This window comes from Trachymyrmex cornetzi, unplaced genomic scaffold, assembly GCF_001594075.2.
Source record: "Trachymyrmex cornetzi isolate Tcor2-1 unplaced genomic scaffold, Tcor1.1 scaffold156, whole genome shotgun sequence".
NCBI classification, from domain to species: Eukaryota; Metazoa; Arthropoda; class Insecta; order Hymenoptera; family Formicidae; genus Trachymyrmex; species Trachymyrmex cornetzi.
The window spans coordinates 1,606,930-1,619,960 of NW_017296157.1; the positions used below are offsets into that span (position 1 = coordinate 1,606,930).

The window sequence follows — 13,031 nt, forward strand, 5'->3', positions numbered from 1 at the left end:
TGTGTTGTCACGCGATAACTTTGTCACCAAAGTAAGCAAATAATGACGCCATTATCTGCGTATAAAATACTCGTAACTTTTATAGATTCAGTATCGCTTGTATGAAAATAAAAAGCAATATCCAAGAAATATAGAAAAATCAACAAAAAATTAAAATGACTTTATTTTTATTCTTAACGGTAATAAACAGTCAAATTTTGTAATAAAAAATCATTATTTTGGCTTTCATGGCGTCAAAATAAAGTCATTCTGACTTTTTCTTGGTGTGTTCCTTGGATATGTCATTCTTTAACGTCAGTCTATATAGTTTGAACACATTTTCGTGTATCTTTGTGCATTTCATTCGGACTTCGCATTCAGTGTAAATTTGTGCTGGCACCGTTTCGATAAACGCCTGCGCGAATTTCCTTCGGGAACCCGCGTTCCCTGGTAGGGATAGCGCGGGATTCAGGGGCGAAATTGCACGGTGGTTGAAAGCCGTCGTCGTGTATCAGTCGTACGTAGGCGGTCACGCGGTTACGAGCAGGCCTTCAATTCCATGTCGCCCTCTCCCGTTCCGTTCCTTCGATACGGGCTTCTTCTGATCATCGCCTTCGGGAATGGTGAGTGCTCGCAGAATCGTGCGATTTTCACTTAACGATCGATTTGCACGTTTCCAGCGCTTCTGTCCTTGTATTACATTTAATGGACGATAAAGACAGAATGATGACTATATACGCTTAAAGCGCGTAATTGTCGAAACCGAACGCAGCCGATAATTCGCAAGGTAGCCGCGAATTCCAGACTGAACCCAGACAACACGAAGTATCCAAAAGAGAGACATAAGACGTCTTTGGCGACTAAAAGACGTTTTAAAGACGTCTTATGTCTCAATGTGTTGTCTGAGAAATCATTTTAGATCCTTTTTTGTTTCAATATTAGAGCATTGTGATTGTAGATTGAAAAGTTTTCGCTTTGAGAATTTAAGATATTAAGATTAATAAGAGTAATAAGAGTTTTTGTTCTTTGTTTAATTTTTAAGTGCTTCTTTGGTAATAAGTTTTGTTTCCTTAATTAATTGAGTTTTTGTTATAATTACTTAATACATTAAGTTAAAATAAGTTTAATTTTTACATAATTAAATTTAATATTTGATCATTGAATGTTCGAAATAAAACAAATTTTCTTTCAAACAACGAAATTTTTGCAAATTTTTTCTAAGTAGTTTAAAAATTTTTTCATTAATTTCTATAATAACAACAATAATAATAATAGTAACAATGTTTTCAAATTCGTATACCAATAATTTCATTAGTTAATAATTTTAATTTAAAGCCCGTATTCTTTCCAATTCTTTAATAATTTTATTTCAATTATTGCCATTACATCTTGTTTAAGATAAATTTAAGATAAACTTGAGATTAAGATAAACTATGATACGATTTACATGTAATATTTTCTTTTTAATATTTTATATTTTTTACAAAATTGGAAATTGAAATGTTCTCGCAAAACAAGTTTAAGAAATTATTATTTCGTGAAAATTTACTATTTTTAAAATCTACAAAATCTTGACGCAGGAAAAAATTATTTTACTTGAGCTCAAATTAAAAAATCTCGTTGCATGACACCTACATTGCATAAGGCGGAATAATTATCTTGCTTCGAGAATTGGATTATTGATACTTGTCACTTTTTTAGATGTCTTCTAAAACTCGATTATTTACCCCTTTCCTATACCCTGTATTTTACCCTGTTCAATAATCTCGGAAGCTAAGAAAGATGTAGATCGTCATCAATGAAGCTTCAAGGTTTGTGTCTTAGTATCAAAGTACAGCGCGTTTAGGAATTGTTTAGATATTGTCTGTAGACGTCACAAAGCTCGTCATAGCTTTTGCCCGCCAGGGCTACACAACCGCTGATATCAAAGACGTCTGAGATGTAAATTACTCGACGCGATCAAATTCCCAAGGCTGAAACGTCAACAAATTGCGAGTCATTTTTAGGAAGGACGTCCTCGACACGAATGACAACGCGAACAGTTTGCAATTTTTATTACATCTCTTGACCGGGAAATTTTCAAGGACTTGACGATTCGATAATTTACGTTTCCTTGCCCGTAATAATTGTCGTAGGATTTTCTTTAAAGATACATCCCCAACAGATTTAAATAGCCGAATCAATTTAACAGATGCAAAATATTTATCTGCACGAATCTTAGATCGCACAAATTCTAAAATTCTAAATTTAGGCTCGGTAGAAAATTCTATTCGCAAAGGTCAGTTACAAGAGTGCAGTTGAACACAAACGTATTCAAACAGAATCCTGATGTGAGTTTACTTTTATCGGTATAACTCGCCCCGGATATACATATATAAGAGAAAGGTTTGCGGAACTTTTAATGCTGAATGTATAGCTTCCAGCGACACAATAATATCGCTTTCCGATTAAATCTAAAGAGACCAAAAAAGTAAAAACAATGTCATATATTGATTGAATCATGATAAAAAAAATAACATAAATTCAATAATCGATCAATAATCGATTAATATGACATCAAATTAACATTATTTTGACTTTCTTGTACTCTCAAGGAACACACAAAAATCAACAAAAAACAAAATGATTTTGTTTTTATTCTTAACGTCAATAAACAGTCAAATTTTATAATTAGAAATCATCATTTTGATTTTCGTGAAATAAAGTTATTTTGACTTCTTTTTGACTTGGTAATTCCTTGAGCTTGGAAATCAAGCAGAACACAAATCATCACGATATCAAAATTACGTCAAAATAGTTCCAAAGTAATTATTAAAAGTCACTTTTCAATGAGTTACGATTTTCATTTTAACGTCATTTTGACGTTGTCGTGACTTATTGTTCTACTTGAGAAGTGTTATATCGAGATATCACGAACAATACGTCGTTGCCATTCTTATAAACTTGAGTCGCTTTTAATTTTCCTTTTGATTTATTGCTTTCATACTTAAAAAATTATTTGAAAAATTACCTTTGTTCTTTAAGTTAAACTAATGATGTAATACTCTAATTAAATTTGTGATTTATATAATCTAAATTCATAATAAATAATATATATAATTTAGTTCAATTCGTTTTGTAATGCTCGAAATTTGGCTTAATAAATGGATTCAATTGCCGGGAACAGATAATATACAGAAGGTCCATACTAAAGGTTTCACGTGGGCTACGATGTAAGTTTCGATCTTAACCGGACTTCGGTTATGGTATGTTTGCGTCGCAGCTGGTAGCGTAAACATTTGCGAATCAATCGCGTCAAGGGACCATTTGACGCCTCCTCCATGCCACTGAATTCGGTGATCGGGATACCGGTGGAATTTACATATTCGTCGGAATCGGGGCCTGTGTATGCATTTAACAAATCGGTTTATGTACCGAGGTTTTAATGGTTTTGGGTCACCATCAGCGATTATTTCCTCGTCACTACAAACTAAGTTTTATATCCATTTATCCGCAAATTGACACGCGGCTGACTGTGTGCAAAACAACGGATTGTTTTTATGGAATCCAATATAGTAAAAAAGTTCGAACCAATCGCAGGAGAGAAATGAGATAAATAATAATAATAATAACTTTGTTAAAAGCATGGATGATTATTAGATATTATGTGTCTGACGCTCTACACTGTTAACAATTTCATGACATTACATTAAATTTAATGTATTTATAACTGAAAAATATTAAAATACATAATATAATATGCTCAAATAATGAAAATAAAATAAATTATGTTAAGAAGGGCTACGAGCTAAAGTAAGAAAATATAATGTACGTAATAAATACAAATAATTTAATAAAAATAAAAATAAAAATAAAAATATGCCTATATTAAATTAACGTTTCGACTCCGATCGGGTCATTCTCAAAGTTATAAGAATAACTGAAAAATGAAAAGTATTAGATTAGAAAAATCAATTTCTTTTGGTAAATTTGTTTATTTAGCCTCATTTTATTCTGCCGATTATTGTTTTACGATGCAATATTGAAATTTTACTCTTTTTTCAAGTGTTCGGATAATCGAACATCTTCATATGTTGGAAGGTAATCTCCAGATGCAGACGGATGTCTTTGCGTGATGAGCCGCTCTGCACGTAGAAATTCGATGTCAGTCGGTCGAGATCCCGTGAGATATTCCGCAGCTCATACAGTATCGACATCTAACATACGATCTTATTACATATCTGTGAGATTTTTCGATTTATGATCCCTACAACGGTGACAGGCCGATATTTCTCGATCTGTGAGAATCTTTCGAAATCATTTTCCTATTCGGAAATAAAAGATTTGAATTATATGCGATTATCATAAAAATGAGGCGTTAAAATGTTATAATATGTATTAAAATTATTCATATTTACAGCATACTTAACAATAAAAAAAGCAGAACTGATAAGGTAACACAATCAAGTGTCCTCCTTCAATTTTAATAAGCTTTGGATACGTTAACGGTTAAAATGTAGACAAAAATAAAAAATGCATATTTTTCGTAAGTGCTTTTTTGCATGTTAAGAAGATGGAATTTCCCTTAAAAAAATTAAGTTTTTTTCTTCCTGCAGGATGAATATCGTCTACACCATTAAAGATAAACAAAATATTTTAAATAAAAGTTGAATGGTTTCTCAAGAGTATTTTATTATAATAATAAAAACTTTTCCTTAATTTTTTAGTTTTTACAAGTAAGCTTTTACTCATTACCGTAAAGCGCTCTTAAAATCATTTAATCTTTATTAAAAATATTTTTTTATATCTTTTTAACAAAATTCACTCAGAAAGAAAAAATCGATTTTTTCAAAATAGAATATTATTCCTTTAATATAAGCAAAACTGTATGTGTACGAGCAAAACTGCCGATAATTTTACCTCAGCATCGTTTAAATGTCGTTAAAAGACGGCACTCACTGTCGTTTGAAGCTACAACTTTTACAGTTCGATAAGGCCGTGAGGAATCATTCTCCTAATTACGAGCGGTATTTTCGCGACGAGTATCACTTATCTTCCTTGCAGTATCTTCCTACCTTCCTTACTTCGGGCTGAGATTAGCTTGGTCCTCTGACAGGTTTCACCACGCTTCACGGCACAATGGTCGTTTCAATGGGAAGGTGGACTGACGTTATACTGATCATGTAGCTGATCGCTATAATGGACGAACATCCACGTAACGAAACGGATCAGAGCCGTGATCAGAGAGAATGGCCCGGCGAAAGGAATCTCTTGAGTCGTTTTTGCAGGGCTGCTTCTCAGGACTTTGCGCCGCTTTTCTCGCGTTTGGCCTTACCATTCTTTACTCTAAGTAGTCTAAGTGATATTCGCCATCACGTTTTATCCCTTCGAATATCACTTGTGCCGTGATTAGACGGTGAAGTGGTTCTTTATACGGACATTTCATTTTTTTCGCGTGATATTAAATTGAGAAAGAGGAATATAATTTGCAATTTTTAATAATTAAGTTAACGTACGATATTAGATTTATGCTTCGTTGTAGGTTATTATTCAGACCGTATTCATACTTCGTTAAATTTGCGATTTGGTTTACTTATAAATTTTATTTACATTATCGAATTGTTTTTCGTTAAATTATTAACAGCATCCAACAGTGAAAATGATTATTAAAAGCCTTGAAAGAGAGGAAAATTGAAATTTTTCTAGTTGAATAAGCTAAAGGATATTGTTTTAATATGTATAACATCAATGCATCTTGAAGTAATAAATGTTAAATTGAATATGAAATACTAGCAATGTACTGCAGTTAAACATACGGAATTTCTACAGTTTCAACGAAAGGCTTATCCAAATAATAAATAAAAGGAGCATTCAGCTACATGCAGGATGTTTTTTGCGAATGTCATATATCTTTCAGACTTATCTCTTTCAGAAAAATAAAAATATTTTTATGATACAAGATGTTTTATTTCTATATATATATATATCATTAATATAATTTATATAAAAAATATATGAATAAATTTATCGCACAAAATCTGTTTGTGTTTTATCTATTTCGCTAATATTTCACTGATATTAAGTAATTCTATAATAATAACAATATATAATATATAAAATTAAGAACGTTATTACGTTAATTTTATTACGAGATATATGAAAATTCAATTGGCCACATATATTTGAAAAAATTTTAACTTAAGTTACAATTTAAAACAATTTAGAAAAATTATTGTATTTTTATCTATAAATTATTTTATTGTATTTTTATCTGTTCAGGTGTTTGCGACGAGCACGAATATAGACTGACAAAGCACTTGCTGGACGGATATGACGCCGGGGTGAGGCCTGCTAAAAATTCGTCCCAGCCTTTGGTCGTGGTTTTTGGACTGTCTCTTCATCATATTATTGACGTCGTGAGTGTATTCGAACGTAAATAATCTTAAAAATTAATATACGACGCGAGAGAAAACTTGTTCCGTTAATGGATTTTCTTCTTATTGTTAGAATACTTTTATTGATTTAAAAAAGTATTACGATTAACATTCTGTTTATAATTCTATTTTTGAAAAAATTTTTTGTTCTTAAAATTATTTAAAACAATTTTTAAAATATTTTAGATATTTTTATGAAATTTAGATTACAGAAATTAATAGATATAGCTTGCCTTTCTATAACTGTTTTAAATTATAAATTTTATAACAAAATTTTGGGATGATTTAAATGTAAATATATGTATAATTTTAATATTATTTTACATAAACAAGAATATGTAATATAATTACACATAATTATAAACATTTTTAAATAAGTTTCATTTATTTAAAATTTACGTATGTATTTCTGAAAATTAATCGAAAGTTAAAATAATTAAAAATTTTCTAAAATTAAATATATTTTTATATGTGAGTTGCGTGAAATGTTTTTGCTTCCAACTTCAAATAATGTTCAATTTTTATTACATTATTAGCTACACGTAGAATGGATATAATACCATGTATGTACACGTATTTTCCGCAACAAAGTATTGACGACGGCTATAGAATAGAAATATCAGCAGAAATTCCGCTATTTCTCGAAATCCTCAAAGTTCAACAACGATCGAAATAAACTAAAGAAGCAAACTGTTGGTATACGATATCCTTCGCTAAAGACTAAAAGAAAGGTCAAGCGTGGGACTTAATTCTTCAAAAATATTTTTGTATTCTTTCATTTTCATTGCCGAGATTGTACATTATACATTTGCAGAATTCCACGAAGATATTATATACATTATTACTTATTAGCACAATATAAATGAGCGTAATAAAAATAAGCATGACAGAAAATATTTTCATGTATAGAGGGGATAACGATGAGGCGTGACATAATCAATTGGAAAAAGAAGTCTTCTCTTGATGGATTTCATAGAATAAAAAATAATTTAAATACAAGAGAGAAAATATACGAAAACGTGCGGTTGCTCGATTTTTAACTGTACTTGCGTTTACATCTATTTTTTTGCTATTGATTTTTATCAACGCTTTGGTATTCAAACAGAATTCTCAGTAAACGGATTTGATCTTTAATAAAATAAATTCCTGCTCCGTGGTTAGTGAAAAAAATCTACCAAACGATAGAAATAATATTTGAATTTACCGTCACTATTCGTGAAGAATAAAGGACTTTTATTTGGAGAGCCATAAAATTTATGTAATAACATTACTCACAGCTTTCTCGTGACGATATACACAGATATGTAATAAATATAATTATACATTTAGTTCATATAAAAATTGCTAAGTTATTATAGTTATTTAAATTTTATTAATTTTACATAAATTTTCCTTTATCATCTCTATCATCGATCACGTTAGATTTTCGAGTTTTCTTCTAGATTTGTCTCGGTATACAAGGTAAAATTGAGAAAAATGCGCAACGAAAATGGAAACATCGCGACCGTGACGGGATCCTCGATGGTAATCGGAGATACGGGAGATAAATTGGCGTGAGAATAAGTAAGGCGGTGGGAAAGTTTCAGGCATTTGTTTCGCGTATGGCGGTAACGAGAGCAACCTTTAACGCAACGCAGTCAACCAGTCACCCCAGGGAGGCCTGAGACGGTTGAAACCGTCTAACGAGAACTTATTACATCTATTGCGAAAAATGTACGATCATCGAGCTTGTCTTTCTTTTCCGTTTTTTTATCGTTTGATAATATTGATGATAATGTAATATATTACGCGGTTTTCCTGTTTAGTTTTGTTAACCGCCGAATTGGAAACTTTCGATATACTGCTCATGGAACAGACAATGAGATAATTGAATAATAATCGAAAGCACTTTGCATGAATCCCATTAATTTTTATTCGAAAAGATTTATTCATTACATTAAATTTTTTATTATCAGTTATATACTTATGTTTGCAAAGTAAAAAAAGATCTTACAAAAGGTAGTGTTTTACATTGCAGATATTATCATATAAATTGCTGGAATAATGATCATTTGTTGATCTGCAATTAATGATTTACTTTATCGTGTGTTATTTGAGGACTATAAATTTTCATATAAACAGAATTAATTTTGGATTTGCAATTGTTAGTCAAACAACATCTGCTATAAATTCCTATGGCTTAAATTCTCAACATACCTATAAATTCTACAATTGAAATATTGAACATAGTCTCATGATGGTATCTTCGTTATATCATACGTTATTGGATTACACATTCCATTGATTTTCCATAGCATCTAATCTCAAGATAATGCACGCGAAGACGAACGTCAAGTATTAAGTGAGACTAATATATCGCTTTCACGGAGACTATATTTGTTAAAGAGAAATATGCACGTATCTATTTTGTTTAATTATCATGGAAATAGCTATTCGAATAAACCAAAAAATTCGCTAAATTATCTATAAAAAAATTACTACAAATAATCTCTTTTCTTTCTTTTTTCTTTTCTTTTAAAGTCTAACGAGATCAGAGTGAATAATTGCTTAATTTGCAACTCTATAATAATTAAAATATAATAACTATTATTAAAGATTGTTAAAACGATTAATATAAAGACTATGGTTTTAATGATTTATCGAAACTGTTTTAATGAGCGATTTAGAAATATAATATACATCGTAATGTTACTAGCGCTACTTTAATTATCGAATTGAAGGGATCCAATCTTAAGGGATGTCAAGCGCAGATCTCTCAAAAGTTCACAAAGTGGTTAGACTGAGTCGAATAGAGGATTGAGGAAAATACCGCGTACCGGAACCTTTGAATATTTATGTTCTACGTACAAAATAACGAGATCCAATTATAAGGAACTCTTGCTCATTGATCGGACGTCAATCTCTGTCGAGAGATAGCATTCACCGCGGAATTCGTTAGGTTCCAGATTTCGCACGATTATGGTGATCAATTAAATATCGCGGAACTGGTTCGTATAATACTTTACACTTGTCAATTAAGTGTCTTATACTGCTAGCAAAAGGAAAAAAATCTGCGAACAAAAGTAACATTTGATGTATCGTTTTTCTCGGAGCAGAAAGATATATTGGATTAATGTTTCTAAACAAACTGAGGTGCATGTTTTCTTGAATTTCTACCTAATGCCTGTTCTACAATGGTTGCAAACATAGTTAGTGGTTGTAGTTGTAAGAATTGATCAATCACAGTCGAATATTATCCTCATATTTGACTTCATTGGTCAATGCTTACAATTACAACTACTTACAACTACGTTTACTATTGTAGAATAAGTATAACGGTAAATAAGACAAACAATTTTAGTTTATTGATTTCGCATTTATTTTACTTTGTCTTTATTTTTTAAGTTGTTGTATTGTTATGTTCAAAACAAAAAAATTTCTAAAAATTTTCAATAAAATTGCTTTGAAATATTTTATTTTATTTCTAATTTATTTGCAGTTACTTTTATAAATCTAAAAATAAAGCGTGAAATTTATTAAATTGCGAAAATAATAATACTACTGACGTGGTTTTAAAACTGTTTCGGATTTTGTGAGGGATTGATATTATTTTTTTTTATAACTAGAAAGATATATTGCCTGTTGTTTGTCGACCATATCGTCGACAATTCGTTTCGTTGATATATATAAAGTTCAATTAATCACACAGGTCAGTTTCAACAACTTTCTTTTAGAGAGCAATCTTTTTAAGCGTGACAAATTAAATATTTTACGATAAATTAGTTATAAATTATGAAACTTTTTGGGAGGATTTTTATTGTACGTTACAGAAATATGCTGCTGATTAAGTAAAATAAATGTCTTGTTTGTTTCGGTAAATAAAAATGTATTATATCAGAAAAATAAATTAAATTTTATGTTCAAACAAATTAATAAACACTGTAATTTGCGCGTGGCATTTATATTTATGTAAACGAATTTATATTATAGTTTCTACGAAGATCGTTTCGCTTCACATTCCTTTACGTCTTACGGTTTATAATATATTTCAGGATGAAAAGAACCAGATACTTACGACCAACTGTTGGGTTACGCAGGTTTGGACCGATCATCATTTGAAATGGAATGCCTCGGAATTTGCTGGAATTCGAGTAATCCGCGTTCCCTACAATCGTGTCTGGCGACCTGACACGATTTTGTATAACAAGTGAGCAATCGTTTCAAATCGGGGAATAAACTTAGCAACGCTATTGCACTTTAAAAATGTATATCGCGAGAAAGTTTATGAACCCGCGGTTCTGGGACATTACAAAAATTCCACAAATTGAGACAATGATTTATATGTTCTCTTGAGATCTCGTCTTAATCTTACTATTCTTTCGAAACTTCTTTCAATCCCTTGCGGGATACTTTGCGGTAATACGCATAAAATAAAGACTGGAGAGAAGATTCAAAATCAAATATGATTTTCAAAAGAAAAATATGTGAATACTCTTGGAAAGTAACAATTTTCGGGATCGGTTGAATATAAAAAAAAATAAAACTACAAGAGAAACAAATAATTTTTGGGATAAATTTAAAAGTATTACAAGATGGAATATAATTTCTTAAATTATATTATTGATGTAAAGAATGGAGAGTTATATTTAAAGATACAAAGCTATGTGTGATCGAAATAAAAAAAAAAGGATATATACATATATCTCGATGCGGTTTCAATTTTCTGGTTACAGTGCGGATCCACAATATAGTTCAGCGGTCATCAATACAAACGTGATCGTCAGTCACACGGGTGAAGTGGTCTGGTTAAGCCACGGTATCTTTCGTAGCAGCTGCGACATAAATGTGGAGTTCTTTCCCTTTGACGAGCAACGATGTGCCCTCAAATGGGCCTCCTGGACGTACGATGGATACCAAGTAAGCTTCGCCTTCTACAGTTGCATTTTGTTTTCCACATTTGGGTCTTCATTCACCCGAATGCAAATTATCAAAGTTTTACATTTGCATAATTGAATATCTGATTTTTAACAGAACAGGTCACTACGCTGCGTATTAAAAATTTTCTCTTAAAAAATTTCTCTTAAAATAAAGTTCGAAGTTTGTCCCGATGGGACAAATTATTCAACGATGTAAATTGTGAAAATTCGCAAAATTTACATTACGTGCAAATGTGTCTTCGATTGCAATCAACTCGAGAAGATTTATATAACGTTTTTGAAAGTTATATTTATAGTCGTTACCTGAATTTCGCATCAAAATACATTTCGAATACCACGCTCAACGACTTCGCTGACAATAACAAATATCAACGCCACACATCAAACAGTCTAGCCGCAATGTAACGTTTTTAATTTCATGAACTAATAATATTATAGTATACTGCAAAAAATGCCTAAAAATATCTACGTACGAAGTAGCATTTGAAATTAAGTTTTATATCTTGAAACACAGACAGCACAATATAGTTACATTTTAACAATAAATATTTTTAACAATAAATATTGCATGTGTCTTGTACTTTACTATTATAACTTTACACTATAACGGAAATATTCATGAAGAAGCTATGCACGAAGCTATAATTTATCCGCCACCTGCGACGCATTGCATAATGCATTAATGCAACAGATGATAATAAGTGATTGTTTCTAGAAGATAATCGCGTTTTGATGGATAATGCGACGATAAACTAAGTAGCTCGTGTTGATATCTGCTTACTCAAATCTTGGTGTGAAAATTGCAATACGATGTTTTGCAACTTTGTTGATAATAACAAACATGAAGGCCGCAGATCAGACAGTGTAAAATGGAACGTTTTCAATTTCACAAGTTAATCATTTACTGTAATAACTGTGAGATATGACTGCATTTCAAGCAGTGATGTAGTGATGCACGGATCGTTGCTCCATTTCGTGCCGTTTCTTGTTCGCTCAAATGGCCTTGGGTGCATACATAATGTGTGCTATATGTCACAAAAACAAATCCTAAAACCATGCGCCAGGCAGTTATAAAATATTTTACATATTTATTACGAGTTATATGAATATTCTTTATTTTTTGTATTTAAAATTAATTTTGTTAAAAGAGTTTATTGTATTATATATTTTGCACTCCGTTTCATTGGCTGATTACAATCACCAAGATAGCAATTAATCTTTTTGTCGAGACATCTAAAGAGAAAGTATTACTCGAATTCTAATCAACGAGAGAAAATGTATTTTTGGAATTGAAGATAGATTTTTACGTAAATAACGTTTTTACTTGATTAATCGTTCTTTTCTTAAGTTATCTCTGAAAATAAATAAGATGTAACAACTATTAACGTACATATCAAAAGTGATATAAGAATTGGAAAGAGTAAGAGCACTAGGAGTCAGGCGCAGAAGACGTCGCGCAAAAGTGATATAGTTAAAAAAAAACGTGATTTTTTAGATATTATCATGTGAATGAGTTAGATGTATATATATAAAATTAATAGAATATATATATAAACAATATTCATCAAAAGTAAACTAAACTTCATTAAAAAGCGATTAAAACATTATACAGGGTGGGCCATCTATTGGTACGTTTTTACAGAGTGGGCCATCTATTGGTACGTTTTTAAAAATGCGATCAAATGAGCATACATTGATATTTTTTATTAATTTTTTTTTTGTT

General features: G+C 30.9%; 1 protein-coding gene across 1 annotated transcript in view; it reads left to right on the plus strand.

Annotated features, from left to right (window-relative positions):
• The first annotated feature begins 523 nt into the window (after positions 1-523).
• Positions 524-13,031, plus strand: part of LOC108758421 (neuronal acetylcholine receptor subunit alpha-7) — a 22,641-nt gene continuing 10,133 nt past the window's right edge. Inside the window, exons 1-4 of the mRNA XM_018503397.1 lie at positions 524-602; positions 6,238-6,374; positions 10,424-10,578; positions 11,105-11,288. Of these exons, the coding sequence (XP_018358899.1) occupies positions 539-602; positions 6,238-6,374; positions 10,424-10,578; positions 11,105-11,288 (540 nt within the window). The 5' untranslated portion in view covers positions 524-538. The remainder of the gene's footprint in view (positions 603-6,237; positions 6,375-10,423; positions 10,579-11,104; positions 11,289-13,031) is intronic.